The sequence below is a fragment of the Ictidomys tridecemlineatus genome, chromosome 10, assembly GCF_052094955.1.
Source record: "Ictidomys tridecemlineatus isolate mIctTri1 chromosome 10, mIctTri1.hap1, whole genome shotgun sequence".
NCBI classification, from domain to species: Eukaryota; Metazoa; Chordata; class Mammalia; order Rodentia; family Sciuridae; genus Ictidomys; species Ictidomys tridecemlineatus.
The window spans coordinates 139,259,304-139,278,232 of NC_135486.1; the positions used below are offsets into that span (position 1 = coordinate 139,259,304).

At 55.0% G+C, this 18,929-nt stretch overlaps 2 protein-coding genes across 4 annotated transcripts in view; one reads left to right on the forward strand and one right to left on the reverse strand.

Moving 5' to 3' along the window:
• Positions 1-270: 270 nt before the first annotated feature.
• Ubald1 (UBA like domain containing 1) lies at positions 271-5,506 on the reverse strand. Its single transcript, XM_005327137.5, has 3 exons — positions 5,185-5,506; positions 1,797-1,859; positions 271-1,382 (listed from the first exon to the last, which is right to left on the reverse strand). Exons 1-3 carry the CDS (start codon positions 5,302-5,304, stop codon positions 1,032-1,034), a joined length of 534 nt encoding a protein of 177 aa, XP_005327194.1. The 5' UTR covers positions 5,305-5,506; the 3' UTR covers positions 271-1,031.
• Positions 5,507-6,002: 496 nt separating this feature from the next.
• The window catches only part of Mgrn1 (mahogunin ring finger 1), a 45,248-nt gene continuing 32,321 nt past the window's right edge, over positions 6,003-18,929 (forward strand). The window contains exon 1 of one of the 3 annotated variants that reach the window (XM_013359515.4): positions 6,003-6,144. Coding sequence is in view for 2 of the 3 variants with exons in the window: in XM_005327139.4 (XP_005327196.1) it covers positions 10,903-10,990 (88 nt within the window). In the remaining variant the exon portion in view is untranslated. Of the gene's footprint in view, positions 6,145-10,776; positions 10,991-18,929 lie in introns of those variants that run through there. The other 2 variants (XM_005327139.4, XM_005327140.4) reach the window with 2 other exon arrangements.

Genomic DNA, 18,929 nt, shown 5'->3' on the forward strand with positions numbered 1-18,929 from the left:
ATTAGTCCTGCTCACTCAAAACTGGGGGTTGAGATCTGTCCTAAGCAGGAAGAGGGGTGGTATTCTGGAATCGCAAGCCAGAAAACTAACTTCATGGGAAAAGCCTTGGGTGGGTAGGAAGATTCCAGGACAGGTTGTGAACGAAGACAGTGATAGGCAGCACTGTGGAGCTGGGTGAGACTGGAGTGGCCTGGACACTGCTAGGCATTCTTACCCAGAGCAAGCTGGCAGCAAAGCCTAGGGCACAAGGCAAGACCACAAAGCCTGGGGTGGTTTGGAATTTTCTTCTCTTCTGTTAAAAGGGGGAAAGGAGATAGGAATCAGGTACCCCTGGGCTCTGGGGGAGGCATGCAGGCAGCCCCAGCAGGCAGGCGCTGGGGATAGTGGGAGGAGTCCTGGAGTTTCCCATAATCCTTTTCTCTGCAGGAAAGAGCAATGCTGGCTGACAAGGGGTTGGGGTGAGAGGCAAGGCCCTGAGGGGAAGGGTGGTGGGCAAGGGGCTTGGGGCTCACTCTAACATGCAAAGTCCAGCTGCCCCGTAATCTAGGTTGCTTTTTAAAGAGTGACAAACGTATAAATACAGACACAGCTACACACGCACATGCGGAGAAGGCTCTGCATTCCCAAGTGTAGGGACCTAGGCCTGCCAGCCCCGCGGAGAGCCAAGTCAGGAGCTGGCCATGTCTCCGCTGGGTGACTGCCTGGAGCACCCCTGGGCTGGGTCAGGGGAGGGTGGGTGAGTCCTCATGGGAAGGCTTGTTGGTCTCCAAGGTGCCGTCCGTCAGGCGCCTAAGCCACTCTTGAGCCAAGTCCATGCGAGCTGGGGGCTGTGCGCCTGTGCTCTGTGAACTCGCACGAGTGCAGCTGTGCATGCTGGCACGACACACACCCGCCTGGCTAGAGTCCCGTCACCCCCTCCAGGGCTCTGGGGCACAGGGGCGCAGACAGAGAAGGGGTCAAGGGGGCCCACGGAGACGTCCTCTCCCCCGCCCCACGGGGTCCTGGCCTCCGGGAGGGGGGAGGGGCCTCCCTTATCTCTCTGCCTCCATGGCAGGGTGGGCCCTGGGTTCTGAGGCAGCCTGTTGGGGGGCCAGGGGTGGCCAGTCTGACGGCGGGGAAGGGGGTGCCGGAGTCCACAGGGGTGGCTGTGGCTGGTGGTGCTGTGAGCCTCCGGGGGGTGAGGCTGCAGTCGGCCAGCTGGGTGCTGCAAAGCTGCCCGTGGCAGCATGGGGGAGGTGTGGTGGGGGCGAGGTGGCTGTCGTGGCCATTGGGCTCCCGCTGCTGCCTCCGTGGAAGCTCTCAGAAGCCTTGAGACGGGAGAACATGGTGAGGGCGTCAGGGAAGTTGGGGGGTGTGGCAGGGGTGTTGGCAGGAGTGCACATCTGTGGGGGAAGAAAGGAGAGAGGGAGAAATGAGGGCCCAGTTCCTGTCAGGAAGTTCCTGTGTCCCTTCCCAGGTGCAGCACCCCGACCTGATCCACCCCATGGACAGGGCTGTGCAGTAGATCCATACCACCAGGCATGGTGCCTGCTGGCTCAGGGGTCATGAAGCTTGCCCAGCACCCTTGATTGGCTTGGCATCCCTGGGAGGCTGCAGGGTGAGTAGCACCAACCTCCAAGGGCTGGCGTGCCCCAGGTCCCACTGAACCCAGGCTGCCCAGAGCCCTGTGCACAGCCCTCCTCCACTGCATGCCCCTGTGGGATGCTCATATACTCAACGGGCTCAGCCTCCTCCTTCCCTGCGCAGGACTGAGAATCCCCAGCCTGGCCACCTTTGGGTCTCCAGGGGACACTTACCATCTGGTGATGGTGGTGGCTGTAGGGTATGTTGGTCTCCTGGAAAAAGGCGCTGAGGGCTGTCTGCAGGAAGAAAAGGCTGTGCTTATCCTCTAGGACCCTGCCCAGCCCCATGGCTGTTCCTGTTCCAGGGTCCTCTGGGGCTTTGTGTGATCCTGGCCTGACCTTCTATTAGGACAGGGTCAGTTGAAATGGCTAAGGACCAGCAGTGCACCTGTTACCACTCAATCCTTCCACTGCCCAAGGTGCCATGGAACCCAGGGCAGGTCAGGTGAGCAGTGTACACTCTAGCAACAATGCCTACCCATGCCAAGTGCTTCCCGCTTGCAGAGCACCTCCCCCCACACACATTCCTGACACTGTCCCTGGGCTTTGCCTTGTCTCCAGAGGAAAGGCTACATGACCCTAACTAGCCCCTGTCTCTGATTCAGGAGATCCTAGCCTGGCTCTGTCACCACCTTTAGGGCGGTAAGTCTCTACTTTTCTCTGAGCCCATTTTCTCATGTGAGAACTAGGGAATCTCCAGGAAGGTGTTGGACCCTGGAGGGTGGAGATCTGTTTCTTGGCCCAGCTCCACCTCTGGCTGACCATGTGGCCCTGCCCCTATCTGGGCCTCAGCTGCTCCATCTGTATCACAAGAGACTGGACTAGCTGGTACCCAGGTTCCCCTCCTGCAGTATGACTACCTAAGATCACTGGAACTTGATAGGAGCATGTGTTTTACACTTTCACTTGTGCCTCCTAAGAAATGTCCTCAAGGTGGCCAGTAGGTGAACCCACCAAGGGACTGAGATAGCTCCCAAGACAAATGCACTCCCAGGCCACCTGTGGTACTCCACACGGTTATCACACCACACACGGCCCCTCAGAGTATGGGTCCATCAAAATGGGGCACGTATCAACTCCAGAGACTGAGACTGGAATAGACCATTTTATAAAAAAGGAAACTGAGGATGAAGTGACCCATTCAGGGTGATTTGATTGGCAAAAAGCAGAGGTGCGGTTTGGGCCCAGGCCTGAGGCTCCAGGCAGTCTTTGGGACTGGATGAGGAGGGCAGTGGCAAAGGAGGTGGAAGCAACCCTTACAGGGACCAGCTCAGCTCCTCTGGAGGTCCGGTGAAGTGTTCTGCCTCAGGATCCTGCGGGAAACCAAGGCACTGCTCTTGCTGTGCTGGGTGTGGGGGCCTGTCAAACATGTGAGGGATCCTAGGAGCCCTGCTATGTCCCAAGCTGGGCCCTGGAGCCACTGCCACCCAGCCTAAGCTGCCCAATGCCAGCTTGACTTCCTGGCCCTTCCTCTGCCCAACAGACCCAGAAACCCAGCCTTGCTCCCAGGGCTTGCTCTCAGGGGCTGCTGCTGCTGCTTCTTTTTTAAGAAAATTTAAATTATTCTAAGAATTTCTTGCTGGAGACATCCTACTCTGGGTTCCCAAACCCAGAGTAGGTAGGAGCTCAGGCATGGGAGCTGGTCTCTAAGCACCTCCCCTGGTGCCAAGACCCTCTAGCAGCAGTGGCTGCTCCCCCCAGCCCAGGGGACATAGCCAACTCTGTCCTCCAAAGGCCACAGTGTGAGTCCTCCATTGAGAAACATCTGCCTAGCTAAACAGAGACCCCTCCCCCTGCAGCCTCTGCCCCCATTAGCACTTGAATCAAGAATGTGACCCAGAAACACTGCCTGGTCCTGTTGTATGCCATCAGCCAGGTGAGAGGCAGGCATGGAGAGGATGGGCTAACTACGAGGAGCCCTCACTCCTGGCCAGAGACTTGAGATTGGAGGTTCTCAGCCCACTGACTTACCTAGTGTCCCCCATTTTACAGATAGTGGAACAGACTCAGGGAGCCAAGGGCACAGGACTTCTATCCCTCAGCCCCTATAGTCTGCAGGATGTTCCTGCCCCTCTTCTCCAGACACTGCAATCTTCAGAACTACATTTTCAGTCCACCCTGTGCTATCTGAGGGATGCAGCCTGGGTGCTAGGCACAAAGGGATAAGCTGAGCAGCCTGCACACAGGGCCCAGTTCCCACAGGACACCTGCCTGCCCAGCTCAGACAGGGAGGGAGCCCTGCATGTAGACACGGGACTCCACAAACTGCCATGAATGTGGTTTTGCAAGTTTTGCCACATCCAGCCCTAGAGACATCAGGGCTGATTAGGGTTGTTGGAGAGGTGTGGAGTGTCCCCAAGGGACTAAAGGGCAGATCTGGCCATTCAGGCATTAGAGGCCATCTCTCACTGCTCCCCTCAGAGACAGGTTTAGAAACTGAGGCTGCAGAGAGCAGCCTCCCCTCTCCTGAGGCCAGCAAAGGAACAATGACCCAGAAGTCTCTTAAAGAAAGGAGGCAAGTAAAGAGAGAAAGGATTCATCTGAATGGATGGGCCACTACAGACTGTCCCAAGGTGGGGTCATTCTGAGCCCCACTGCACCTGAAAGAACCTGAGTGTCACTCTAGGGGTTCTTGGTTCTTCCTGGAAGCTCAAGCACCTTCCCCTAGGTGGCTCCCATAGGAAAACTGGTTCTTGGGCCATTGCCGGGCGGACACTAGTAGAATGGCTGAGGGACACAGCTCCAGGTTCTCTGGCCTCATCCTAGATGCCACCAAGGGGTGATTCAGGCGGCTGTTGAGTTGGGAGATCAGGTGGCCTCTTGGCAATACAAACAGCTGTGGGTGGGGGGCACTATTACACTCCAGGTTAGCGGGAAAATGGGAGACTGGGAGTCAGACTGGGGTCCTCCTGCTAGCTGGCCTGAGATCCAGGGAACACACCATCCCCGGAGAGGCCGACCAGGTAGAGTTCCCTTGCCAGCACTAAGGGCATCTGGACCCCCACGCAGCGACCGCCCACCCGCACACCTCTGCAACGGGGGACACAGATACACATCCCCACGCTTAGTGTGGGGTTCCGAACACCGCAATGCGCGTCGTGCTGGGCCCATCTGCCACCAGCCGCAAACGTACACAGCGGGCACACGGGCTCAGACACAGCTGCAGCCGACGGGACGCGCGCCGGCACAGTGCCCACAAGCCCACAACCTTCGAGGTGCCCCGCTGACAGCCCCGCTGACGCCGAGGCGCGGTGCGTGCGTAAACACAGATGCACATGTACGTGTACGCACCCGCCGCCAGGCTGCCCACCGGGCACACCGACCCTCGGCCGGCCGCCCGCTCGCTCCGGCCGCTCCGCCCTACGGCCCGCTCGGCCAGGCCCGGGGCGTTCTCCTTCCGGTCACCCGCCCGGGCCCCGCCCTCGGCCGTTACCCGGACAAAGGGGGGTCCCCGTCCGAGCCGCCGGCGGCGAGGCCCGGCCGGGGCCGGACCCTCGGGGAAGCCGCGGCGCAGTCTGGCGAGCGCACTCCGGCACGTGTCAGCCCGCGCCGCCCCGCGCACCTCGAACTGCCAGTGGGCCGCCTGCAGCAGCTGCTTCGCCTGGTCGGCCGCGCAGCCCGCCGTCAGCACGAACTGGTTGATCATGACCTGGTGCTTGAGCTCGTCCATGTTCACGGACATGGCGCCGCCGCGCTGCCCGCTCCGGCCTCCCTGCGCCGCTCGCGCCTCCGCCTCACGCGTCCACCATTAGCGAGCCGGCTCGGCTAATACAAATATTTACCGTGCGCTCTGACTCACCGCCTCGCGGCCGGCGGCCGGCGGGGCATGCTGGGACCTGTAGTCCGCGCCGCCCCCGCCGCCGGTCGGGCGGCCGGGCCGGGGAGGGCGCGTGGACGCCGAGCGCCTAGGGCGCGCACGCCCGCGCCCCGCAGGGGGCGGGATGCAGGGTCGGGGGACTAGGTCCCAGGTGTGTGCGGGGGCGCGGATGCCCACCACGGGGCTCGGGCACCTCGCTGTGGCTCATGTGCCCGTGTTAGGGGGGCTCAGGGGCAGAATTCACTGTATTAGGCTGCAAGGCCCCGAAAACTGGTACACAACAAACATCATTCGGTTAGCCAGTCTGCCCTGCGAGACTCTGCTTCAAGTCGCCGCCTCCAGGAAGCCTTCCGAGGTTCGCAGCACACTCCCGCACCGCCCTCCGCAGCCTGGCTTTCGGCTCGCCACAGTCGAGGAGCACCTAGGGAAGTGACGGCGCCCATTAGAGGCTGGCGAGGGCGACGTCCCCTGTCGCTTTGGGGTCCCCATCCCTGCGGTATCCGCTTTACCACGCAAAACCTGATCCTCAGTGCAAAGGCGGACGGGCGCCAGGACCACGCGGAGACAGTTCCGGAGTGGCCTGGGACTTCCATTCCCATAATGCTCCGGTTTATTTGCATCTTTCCGTCCTGAGTGACGTCAGCTGAGTGAGGCCTCGCCTCTACCAATAGGCCGCCGTGGGGTGTTAGGACCTGGCCATATAAGGTAAACAAAGCTGGCCACCCAATGAGGCGGCGGCGGGGGCGGGCGGGGCGCGTCACGTGGCCGTGGGGCGGGGCTAGGAGCGGGGGTGGGGCGTTGCGGGCTGTGTTTACAGGTCCTCACATGGCGCTTCCGGTCGCCGGTGGGAGAGCCAGCTGCGCCGGCTCTGGCTGTCAGGGTCGCGGGCGGCGAGAGCTGCGGCCGAGGTCTTTCTCCGTCACCTCGCTCCGAGTGACCTTGGCTCGGTTCCTTGGGCTCCCTGGCCCCACTTTATTTTCTTGAGCCACTATTTGCCGGGCCCTTGAGAACCAGAGCTCCCGGAGAGCCAAACCAGGCGGACGGCTAGCGGGGAGGGGAGCCTAGGTTCAAAGTTCAAGTCTCGCGGACGAGAGCATCACTGCTAGTATGGACAGTCCCTAAGGAGGCAAGCACAGGCTCTGGGTGTGGGCTAAGGGCCACTGATCTGATCCCTTGTTCAGAATTAGGAACACTGTAGTTGTGACAGTATGGGGACCAAAGGTGGCTGAGAGGTTCAGTCCCAATTAGACGATTTCTGGGAAATGGAGGACCAGCCTGCAGTATTCTTGGGGAGCCCTACTTGGAGGACTGGTGGACAGGGCCTGAAAGGGGAAGGGAAGTGGGTGAGGCTGGTGCATCAGGATAGCTCAGAGGGCTGGGGAGGGAAATGAGTCAGACTTCTGAGGGCTGGAGCTAGGAGCTTGGCCTATGGGGAGGGAGAGGACACTTAATGTCCCCCTTCCCTATACAAACACCTTAGTCCTGGCAGAACTATCTGTCCACAGGAAATGGGGTTTTGGCATTTTTTCTGCTATGTAGGGATCACTCAGGGACCATCGGTTTTTGCAAACCCTGATGGTGCCAGGATATTTTTGCTCTTGCTGAGAATTGCCCTTTAGCTCTGTGAAACATCATATTCATGAATTAATGTGGGCAAAGCACCTAGCACAGGGTAGGCACACAGTAAGAGACAGCTTTGAGTGTTGATTCCCACTACCACTGTTGCCATGGGGACTGCAACAGAGTATGGTGGAAGGTGGGTGGGTTAGGGAGCCAGACAGCTGGATGTCAGTCCTGAGGCGCTGCCTACTCTGGCTTCTGGTTCCTCTTTTGTAAAGCTCTGAGTTCTCCCACTTCTGTTTTAGGGGATTCATGCTGTGGGGCTCAGGGCAGGGCTTGGCTATGGGAATTCTGGCACTCACCTCTTTGCCTCTATCTAGGGGAGCTAGAGGGAATTCTGGTACTCACCTCTTTGCCTCTACTCTGGGGAGCTCAAGCCCATTTTGCAGATTGGGAAACTGCGACTAGAATCTAGCCTACACTGTGGCATTCAGAACCAGGGGAGAAGACTGGGACCCCAGTGGACCAGCAGGGTGTATTTCTGGCAAAGGAGAATGGACACCATCTTGGCAGGGCCCACTGGGGTCCTTGCTCAGGGAAGCAGGAAGTACTCTACCCCCACCCCATCTAGTACCACTCAGGTAACCTGGCCAGGCTTCCCCAGCCCAGAGGAGCTCTCCCAGGGCATCCTCCTTGCAGGGGTTGATCTGATGAGGCTGGTTAGGGTGAAGGTCACCCTAATGGCCACTATGCTCCACCTCAGCCAGCTTTTTTTCCCCAGGGGTAGCAAAGAAGGAGAAAACAACCCTGTTTTCAGCCAGGATCAGCCTGCTGGAGGGTGGACTTTGGGTTTCTTAGCAGGCTGGGATAGGACCTGACAGCTGGGGCCAGGAGATGGGGGGAGGTGGAGAGAAGCCATTGCAGCACCACCCTTATCTTACCTGAGAGCCAAGGAGGTTGAGGACCTTGCCAGCATTCACAAATTCACATGGCCAGTTAATGGAGGTGTGTTTTCTTTACTAGTGTGCAGACTCCTTGTCTAGCATGGTCTAACATTTGATCCCTGTCACCTGGTTCATCACCTGACATATAGTAGCTGCAATGATAAATATTTGTTGAATAAATAAATGAGTCACCCAAGATGTTGATAGTGGAGCTTGGTCCAAATCAGGAAGAACCTGTTTCCCTGCTGGGCGTGAAAAATATTGCTGAAGGGGCCTTCTTGAGTCCAAAGCTCTGAGAATGTTTAAGAAAGTCCAGCTGGCCCGGCTTGGTGTACATACCTGTAATTCCAGTGATTTGAGAGGCTGAGGCACAATGATCACCTTTTTTTTTTTTTTTAAGTACTGGGAATTGAACCAGGGGCTCTTTACCACTGCCCAGCCCTTTTTATTTTTTGTTTTGAGACTGTCTCACCAAATTACTGAAGGCCTTGCTAAGTTGCTGAGGCTGTCCTTGAACTTTCAAGATGATCCTAAATTTGAGGCCAGCCTGGTAACTAGTACAACCCTGTCTCCAAAAAAAAAAAAAAAAAAAAAAGTGCTGGGATGTAGCTCAGTGAAGTGTTCCTGCGCTTAATTCCTAATACAAGGAAAAAAAAAAAAAGCCATCCAGACAATGAAAGGCCTACCATGGTGTGCTCTTAGAGTTGTTTTTCAGTGGAAACAGTAGGGTCTTAGGGACTCTCTCCCTCCCTTTCTGCAACCAGGTAGGGCCATAAATTAAGTGCATAGCTGATATATGTGTGTGTGCCTGTATAAGTGTGTTATGTGATTCAGTGGAAATAAAATAAGGGAAGAAAGACCACACTAGGTGGGAATGTCTTCAGGCTCATCCTTCAGGGACATGAAGTTTGAAATCTGCACACTGGAGAATTACTGTCTGGGAAAGCAGGAGAGTGCCAAGGTAAGGGCAAATTCCAGCTTTACCACTTACTTACTGTGCAACCAGAATAGGGCACTCCTCCAAGCCTCCTGTTTCTGTTCTGTAAATTGGGAATAAAAATAGAATTTATGCTGATCATGCTGGCACATGCCTGTAATCCCAGCGGCCCAGGAGGCTGAGACAGGGGAATCGCAAGTTCAAAGCCAGCTTCAGCACAAGTGAGGAGCTAAGCAACTCAGTGAGACCCTGTCTCTAAATACAAAAAATGGATGGGTATGTGGTTCAGTGGTTGAGTACTTCTGAGTTCAATCCCCAATAGAAAAAAAAGTAATAATAAAAATAAAAAGGGGGGCTGGGGATGTGGCTCAAGTGGTAGCGCGCTCGCCTGGCATGCGTGCAGCCCGCGTTCGATCCTCAGCACCACATACAAAGATGTTGTGTCTGCCGATTACTAAAAAATAAATATTAAAAAATCTCTCTCTCTCTAAAAAATAAATAAATAAAAAGGGTTGGGATGTGGCTCAATGGTTAACACTCCTGGATTTAATCCCTGGTACCAAAAAAAAAAAAAATTATTAAAAGGGTTGGATTTGTAGCTCAGTGTTAGAGCACCCATGGGTTTAATCCCCAATACTGCCACTGACAAAAGAAAGAAAATAGAACTGACATCAGAGAATTAAAAGAGCTAATATGCACAAAGCCCCCAGAATGATGCCTGGCACAGATTAAGTGTTCAGTAAATGTGCATCTTGTTTGTAAATAGGAAGACTTAATCAGGCAACCCCCAAAACCTGAACTTTTCTAGTCATTAATTTGACTTTGCAAGAAACCCCTGATAGTAAGGATCATTGGTGGATTCTGATCCCTGGGAAGGTATAGGATATTTAAATTTTTAAAAACATTTTTTCAGGGGGCTGGGGTTGTGGCTCAGTGGTAGAGAGCTCAACTCGCCTAGCACATGCTAGGCAAGTGCTCTACCACTGAACCACAACCCCAGCCCTACTTTGTATCGTATTTAGAGACAGGGTCTCACTGAGTTGCTTAGTGCTTTGCCATTGCTGAGGCTGGCTTTGAACCCCTGATCCTCTTGCCTCTGGGATTATAGATGTGCGCCTCCGTTTTAATGTGTGTTTAATTCACTATGATGAGTTGTACCAGGTGGAACCTTTCCTGCCCTGAGCCTTCCTAGCTATGCTTTTGGCGCAGCAGGCTTGATTTGGGAAACATTTCTTGGAACCCCAGTTCCTCAAGTGAAAAATAGGGAAAAATGAAGCTCTTGTGGCCTCCTTCAGACGTGTGAAGTCAAAAGCCAAGAAAACCCTTGCAAACTGCCAGGTTTCAATCTTGACCTTGATTCTTGGAAACTTGCTTTCAGCACATTATATGCAGCTCTTCTTCCTTCCTGCCTCAGTGTAAAATGGAGAGGTCTACTATCTTCCTTAGGGCTGCGTATCTTCAATGCAGTCGTTCTAAATTGAGCGAGCAGCATGCCCCTTAAGCCCCAGCTACTTGGGAGGCTGAGGCAGGAGGCTCAGTGGAGCCCAGAAGTTCAAGTCCAACCTGGCTTACAAAAAAAAAAAAAAAGAGTACTCATTCTGGAGTTGAGGATGGAGGAATGCTTTGCGTTCTGGCCAAGGCCTGAGCAGGTGCGCATTTCTCCAGTGAGCACCAACCACCCAGGTAGGCTTGGGGGCCCCCAGGCTTTCTAGGCAGAGGCGGGACGAACCCTGGGCAGTGCAGAAAAGCAAGGGGTGCCCAGGCGACGATGAGACTGCGGGCAGAGAGAGGCGCAAGGTCCCGGGGCCTGCACCTGAGGCCTCTACCCCTGCCGGCGGGAGGGGGCGGGGCGGACGGGCGGACGGGCGGGGCCAGCGGCGAGCGCGCAGGCGCGGGGCCACACGTCCCGGGCGGGGCGGGCGCGAGGCGGCGGCGGGGACGCGCGTCCGTGCGGCCTGGTCCAGGCCATGTCCGCGTGAGCAGGGCTCCGCCGCCGCGGTCCGCCGAGCCGCCCCGCGCACCATGGGCTCCATTCTGAGCCGCCGCATCGCGGGGGTGGAGGACATCGACATCCAGGCCAACTCGGCCTACCGCTACCCCCCGAAGTCCGGTGAGCGCCGGGCGGGCGCGGAGGGAGGGGACGCCGCGAGCGCAGGGCGGCCCTTCCCGACTGGTGACCTTGGGCCGGCCCCTCGCGTGGCGCCCCCTTCTAGGTGGCTCGCCCCCCGAGGCCGGCCTCGCCGTCCTGGAGGCGTGGTGCGAGGCCGCGGGTGGGCGCTGACCGCCTCACCCGGACGCGGGCGCCGCGCTCCTGGCGGGTGGATGGCGGCTCTGGCGCCGCCGGGAATGCGAAGCTGAGGAGGGGCAGGGCTGTAGGCCGAGCTGGAGAGCTGCGGAATGGCAGGGGGCGAAGGGACAGGGACTGCTTGACTTGTGGCTTAGGGACCTGAGCCACCAGGTGGAAGTGACTTTCCCAAGGACTCAGCGCCGGGAGGCACCGCTGGGACCAGGACCTGAGAAACCCTGTTCCCAGAGTGTGGTCCCCCTGAACTTTGAGCTCCGGTTCCTGACTCTCCGTCTCCGTGGGCTGGTTTGCGGTGGAAAGGAGAGAATCCCACCGTATGGGATATCCAATGGGGCCCTCAGATGCTGGCTTCTGAGCAACCTGTCTAATGTGGGCTCTGTGTCTTGGGATCCCCACAGGCCAGATTTCCTTTGAGTGTGGTCCAGGACCACCTGCTCCCTCAAGTAGGGCATCTTGCTAAACATCCAAGGCTCCACTTCAGATCTGCTAAGACCTAGGAACCTGCCTTTTAAACCCATTCCCCGGGTGAGTCAGATGTCCTATCAAGTTTGAGAAAGTGCCTTGCCCTAGTTAAAAGAAGGTGAGGGTCAGTGGCTCCGGGAACACAGGGGCAGGAACTGGTCCAGCCTCCAGGTAGCCTTATGGGATGGAGTCAGCTGGTAACCTGCTGTTGCCTATTTGCAGGGAGAACTCCCTGCCTGCTGTGTCCCAGGCACAGCATCAGAGCAGCCTGGACTGGTGTGGGTTGCAAGTCCTGGCATTTCCCTTGCAAGACTCTATGTGTGTTCTGTCTGTCTGTGGCTGAGTGACCTTGGTGAAGCTGCTTAACCCCCTGTATCCTTTTCCTCATCTGTAAAATGGGCTGGTAACTTGTACCATGTTCAGAAGTCTTGCCTGGCACATTAGAAATCTTCAGCAAATGTTAGTTGGTAAAATTAACATTTGAAAAGGAAACTAGGTGATTGGCCCAGACCCTAATAGATTTAGCAGTGGCATGACAGATGTCAGAAAGTTTACTGTGGCACATCCCATCACCTGGGACCTGACCACTGTTAATGTCCCATTGGACAAGACAACAAATATGTGGCACTTAGAGCCCCACTTTCTGATTCCACTGTGGCAGATGTTGCCAATCATTCATGACATTCCTTTCCACTGAGCCTGGACTGGTTTCAGAATCCATCACAGAACACCCCGCCAGCTGCCACTGATTGGTGCTGGCACTGCAGGTGAAACCCATGGGCCACCTGGGCTTTGTAGCCAATAACAGCAGAGTTCTGGGGTTGCCCAGTCCAAAGGCTGTCCTGTCCGGCTAATGTTTTTTCCCTTTCTGTTCCTAATTCTTCTAGGTGCCTTACACACACGTTGTTCATCTGTCTTGGGGACATCAGGATCCTGGTCCTGTGTCTGGGGGTTTACTTGCTTCCCAGGTTCTTGAGAACCCGACAAGGTTGGGGAGAGTCACTGGAAAAAAGAAGGGACCTTATCAGTACTTCATTGTTGCCCTGACGGTGGATTGGGGACTGTAGAGAGTTTGGAGAGGGGTGCCCCTGGGACTTTTCTGAGAAAATTGTCTTTTCAGGTCTGTCAGTTTTTATGAGGTCAAGAAGAATCATTGGGTGCTAGTGTGTTTTTAAGTCCTTGCTAACCACATCCAGTTTTCTTTGTTCATGGAACTTGCACCATGCTCTGGGATAGCTCTTAGCTTGACTTGAACGACATTTGGTTTGTTTTTATTGTGTTTCACTCTTAACAGTTTTATTGAGGTACAGTTTGTGCACCTTGCAGCTCATCCATTTTTTTTTTTAAAGAGAGAGAGAGAGAGAGAGAATTTTTAATATTTATTTTTTAGTTCTTGGCGGACACAACATCTTTGTTGGTATGTGGTGCTGAGGATCGAACCCGGGCCGCACGCATGCCAGGCGAGCGCGCTACCGCTTGAGCCACATCCCGAGCCCCTAGCAGCTCATCCATTTTAAGAGAGTGACTGACGTGTAGCATCAGAGCTGTAGGTGTGTGGAGTCTGCACCCCCCACCACAGTTCAGACATCTCTTCACTCCCCGGTGTTTCTTTGTAGTTGCTTGTGGTCAGTCTCTGTCCTCTGCTCCCACTCCAGCACATGGCTGATCTGCTTTGTCTTTAAAATTTCCTGGACATTTCACATGAACAGAATCATGAGTACAAGGGCTTCTTTCCATGTGTCTGGCTTCTCAGCATAATATTTTTGAGATTCATCCATGTTGTAGCATGCATCTATACCTCTGTGTGGTGATGGTGTATTTGTTTGTTCACTGATTAATGGACATTTGATGTTTCCTTTTTTTTTGGCTGTTAGAATCAGTGCTGCTTCAACATTCACATACAGTTGATATGAGCACTTGTGTGTTCATTTCTCCTAGCTGTAGGCCTAAACATGGAGTTGTTAGGTCATGTGGGAGCTATATGTTTAACCTTTTGAGAACTTCCTAACCGTTTTTCCAAAGTGGCTGCACTGTTTTGATTTTTTCCTACCAGCAGCATGTGAGGCAGCCAGTTTGTCCCCATCCTTGACAATGCTTGTCCACCGCTCCAATTTTAGCCAACTTGGATGGGAAGTGAGACCCCGCTGTGCTGGTGATTCGCATTTCCCTGGTCACTGGTGATGTTAAGCATCTTTTTGTGTGCTTAGTGGCCATTGTATTTGAGTGTGTGTGTGTGTGTGTGTGTGTGAGAGAGAGAGAGAGAGAGAGAGCGCGCGAGAGAGCGCTATTTAAATCTTTTGTTTAGTTTTTAAAAATTGGATTATCTTCTTATTGAGTTTTGTAGGTATTCTGATACGGTTCCTTTGCCAATCATATGATTTGCAAATATTTTACTAGTCAGGTTTGTCGTTTGAAGAGCAAATGTTCTTAGTTTTGATGAATTTCAGTTTCTCATCTTTTAAATGAATAGTGCTTTTAGAGTTAGATTGAAGAAATACTTGCCTTGCCCAGGTCATAACCTAGCTTTTACTGACCCTGGGTTCAATCCCCAGTACTGCCAAAGAGAAAAGCCGTGGTTTGAGGGATGGTCAAGGCCATCTTTCACTTGTGGGACTCAGTTGCTTCACTATTGTGTGTTGTGAAGATGATCCTCTTCCCGTCAAGCTGCCTTCACACCTTTGTCAAAACTCAGTTATCACAGATGTGACAGGGCTTGTCCTGGCTCTCCACTCTGTCCTTTTGGCTCATGTATCCATCCCACTGCTTCTCCTCTGGCACAGCTTTGCCTCTCAGGGCATTGGACCATGTCTTAGAAAGACACATTTTGTCACAGCTCGGGACAAGTGTCTGTGCTGCTGGCATGGTGGGCAGAGGCCACAGGACAGTCCCAGTGCTGAGGCTGGGAAACCCTGGTCTGGCACACCGCAGCACCTGCTGTTACCTGGCTTGCTGAGCCCGAGTTCTCCAGCTTTCTTCTCCGCGCTTGTTCTGGGGGTGCTCAGGTCCTGGCATTCCTGTATAAGTTTTGCAGGTAGCTTATCCATTCTACAAAGACAGTCTGCTGAATTTTGATAGGGATCACATCGAAGGTACGGATTGATGTTGGAGAGTTGCCATCTTTACCATGCTGATTCTGCGTCCATGGACGTGGCCTGTCTGTGTTTATGGTGTGTCAGTGTTTATCTGGATCTTACTTTTTGATTATACTTTTTTTTTTTTTTTAAAGGCACAAGTAGAGATTTATTTAGGAAGGCAAGGGTCATGTGCTCCATGGGAAGAGTTGGGTTCTAGACAGTGAGGAGCTGAGGCAACTTTTTAAAGGCCAGCAGCACTGGTGTCCTCAGTCTACAGGTGATATAAAGTCCCTTTCATACATTTCTTTAAATAATAGTTGATTTTGATGAGAATATTAAGGACAATTAATGTATTAAAGTAAGGTACAGTCCTTGCAGTCTGGGGAACTTGTTCTTGTCATATGCCTCTGATTGTTGGTGAGGATCCTGAGGCTCAGAGGTGATGGTGACTCACAGTGGGGTCAAGGCCAGGCCCCCTGACTCCCAGCCTGATTCTGCCCACTTGCCTCCTCCCTGTCCTTCCTGATAGGGACCTGGTGGCTACAAGGGACTACCCTGAGTTACTGCAGCTCTCTGTAGGCTCTGTCTGATGTGGCACTTTGTGCAGTGACCAGGCCAGGCCAGAGGACTCATGAGCTTGCTGAAGGGACTTCTGCGGGGCAGAGAGTGCAGGGTGAGGGGACCAGCACCTTCTGCAGGGCCAGGCCTGCTGTGTCCCAGGCATGCCCGGGAGAGGCAGAGTAGGCACTTGCTGGGCTTTTGCACTTGTTGGAGTGGAAGGTGTGGGGACTTTGGGAACTGGGCACCTGGCTGCAGCACAGACTCCCCACTGGCGGTGAGCCCCAGTGCTATGGTTGGTGGTCAGTGGTCTGTGGTCGTGGCGGTAACAGCAACCGTGAGGGCTCTGCTTGGAGGCCTGTGTTGTCCCTGCAAGGCTGGCCCTGTTTTTACATTGTGTGTGTGGAGTCTGAAGTATAGATAGGCACTGCGCCTGGCTGGTCACCCAGCAAGGTACAGAACAGGTGTGGGGGCACCACAGCCAAATCCTTAAAGAAACAATTGTGTCCAGCTTGCAGAGTGATGCCAACTGTCTGCCCTGCTGCTTGAGGACCACTCTGGGACCAGGTCACCCAAAGAAGTGGTGGAGGAGGGGTGCTCAGACCTGTAGCCCCCATGCTGGGTGGGGGTGTCGGTGCTCTCTTGGTGCTCTGTTCCTTTTGTGGCTGGGTGGTATTTGGCTGCCTGCATTGTTTATCATCTGTCTGAGGACATGGGGTAGTTTCTGGGACAGACTTTCTCCTTGTACCCAGAGAACTTGCTGTGGCTTCACTTTTCCCTATTTTGTAAAAGAGGCCAGTTCCCAGTGTCCCTCTGCCTAGGTGTCCAGTTCCCAGTGTCCTTGTCTGGGCTGGGGCTCTCTGCAGCTCTGTGCTCATGGGGCCTCTGTAAGAGGCAGAAGACAAGAATCCTTGCCCACAAGGTGCGCACTGCTCAGTGGCAGAGTGCTTGCGTAGCATGTTTGCGGCTCTGGGTTCCCTCCCCAGTGCTGCACAAAAAAAAAAAAAAAAAAATTAAATGTAAAGAGGTGTGGTGGTGTGTGCCTGTAGTTCCAGCTTCTCCAGGCTGAGGCAGGAGGGTCTCTTAAGCCAAACAAATAAGACAAGACCTTCCCCAGGAAGCCAGGTTTTCTCTTCCCAGGAGGGCTTCCCGCTCCCCTCCTCTTTTCTTGTCTGATATAGTCAAGACCAAGAAGCTATGTTTGGGAGTTATTTTGGGGTGTGTGTAGGAGGGTACAGGGGTTTCCACCCAGGGCTTTGTGCACATAAGTGCTCTACCACTAAGCTATATCTCCAGCCCCCCCCCCTTTTTTTTTAAATTGTTTTGAGATAGGGTGCTGGGTTTGCAGTAAAATGTGAGTGCCCCTCGTTATTAAAGCCCAGTCCATCCACAGGAGCTCTGCTGACTTTGCCTGGCCTTGACCTGGCTCTGGGTCTGCACCAGGGACTCAGAACCCTCCTGCGTTGCATTCCTGAGCCTGGTCACAGCTGAGCTGGAGGTTTCTGTGGTGGCCACTGCCATCCAGCGCCTGAATCTTTCTTCACCAACCTGCCCTCTAGAGAATCATAGTCCAGGCTGAGGGAGCTCTGGGGACCTTAGGAGTAGGCTAGCCAGGTGGCCTAGGGTCCTGTGCTGGGAGCTGGCAGTGAGGCCCTCCTCCCAGGGTGAGGCAGGCTTCATTCTGGGGTGTGTGTAGGAGCCAGTGTGTGCTCATCCTCCTTGCTTGGGGACCACCCAGGGTGCTGTGGAGTTGTAGATCAACCTGGACTCTCACTGGGGACTTGCACTTCACACCTGGGAGCAGCTGGTCAGTGTGCTGAGGAGAGCACTGGCTTTGGTCCTGAGGCTGTGCCAGAAGTTTCCTATGTGGCATTGGCCAGTCACTTGCCTACCATGGTCCCAGCTTCCCACCTAAAGCCCAGGGGGGCTCTGTTTCCCCAGACCCCTTTTGGGCCATGAGAGTCAGCAGGGTGTGGCCTGGCTCTGGCCCAGCTGGCCTTTGTTTTTCATGAGGCCCAGAAGTTCTCTGGGAAATGTCCTGTGTTTCCTGGATGACCCTGGGTCGTGACTGCTTCTGCCTGTACAACCTCAAACCAGGCATGGCCACCGTCTGGGCCTGCGAGGGTCACACTCAGCTTGGCTTCCTGTGCCCTTCCACAGGGTTCAGTGCAGCCTTCCCGCTTCTTTCCTCTGAGTGGTTTGTGAAGTGGAGGGTGGTGTTGGGTCGTCTCCTCCCTCCCTGCCTAGCCTGGCTCGGTGCAGGGTGTATGGCTGTGGGATTGTCCCCTTGCCAGCTGCCCCTGCATCCCCCCAGCTCCTCTACACTCAGCCTCCCCCTGGCCCGGGCACCTGGGCCTCCCTGGAGGCCATGGAGGCTATTTCCTGAAAGGCACTGCCAAGACTGGGGAGGGCAGCTCTTCTGCCCCCCCCCCCAGAGTAGGTGCCGTAGCTTATGGAGATGTGTGACAGTCTTTGCTGGGTCTCGGTTGTCCCCAGCTTACAGTGGTGCATTGCTCCTCCTCCCTGCCATGGCAGTGCTCTGGCCTTCAGGGTCTCCCCTCTGCAGGTGGGATATCAGGGTTCCAGCCAGTGTTGACTTCCTGTTCCAAGTTACAGATGGGGACAGTGAGGCTAGAGAGGTGGTAGCCCAGAGTCACCCAGCTGGAGTGTAGTGGGGCTGAGGGCACAGTGGCAGGCAGAAACATGCTGTCGTGGGCACACATGTGGACTTAGCTGGGGGATCATAAGTGGGGTGACTAGAGCCAGGTCAGACCCCCTCCAACACCACAGGCTGTGGGGGCTGCCCTCCCTGCCTACCATGTGGATGATGTGGGGCCAGGAGGGGCATTCCTGAGAGCAGCACTTCTGGGACCCGTGATGTTCTCATCTCACAAGTCCAGGGCCCAGCTGATTTAGTGGCACAGGCACCAAGTCAGCAACTTTGTGCAGCTGGTAACCTGGTGACTGGGAACATCTGTCCAAGTAGAGAATGAGAGGAATTTCCAGCAGGTGGAGCCAGTGAGCCCTTGCCTGCCAACCAGCTGGCCTGTAAGGCTCCCTTGGTGGGAGCCATGACCCAGGCAGCCCAGCGCATCACCTGACCCAAAGGCTTTCTTCAGAAGGGTGCCCTGGGCGTCTGTTAATGGCATGGTGGCATGGTTTGCCTGGCGTGGTTGAGGACGTAGGGAGTTCCAGCGAAGATGCCACCTCTTGGCTGTGTGTCTTGAGTGGGTTACTTGACCCCACTTGCCCAGGATTCATGGTGTCATCCACCTTCCCTCATCCACCTCCTGGGTGAGGCCAACCTGGTGGTCACAAGGGGGTAGGATTGTGGCCACTTGTAAGTGGCGTCTGGTCTCAGGCAGAGGGAGGACAGAATGTAACCAACTCTGTGAGGAAGGCTGAGACTGTGCAAGATGCTAGTCAGGGCAGGAGGATTTGACAGCCACCATGCAGCTGGCCCACAGGTGGTCAGGGTTGCTTTTCCTGAGGTTGAGTATTAAGGCCACAGTAGCAGGGAAGGCTGAGCGCAGAGCTGTGGCTAGCACCAGCTGCAGGGACTAGCGCCTGGGGCAGTGACCAGCACAGCGGCAGGCACAGCAAGTGTGTGGCAGCCTAGTTGAATCAGACACTTGGAACCCACATTGTGG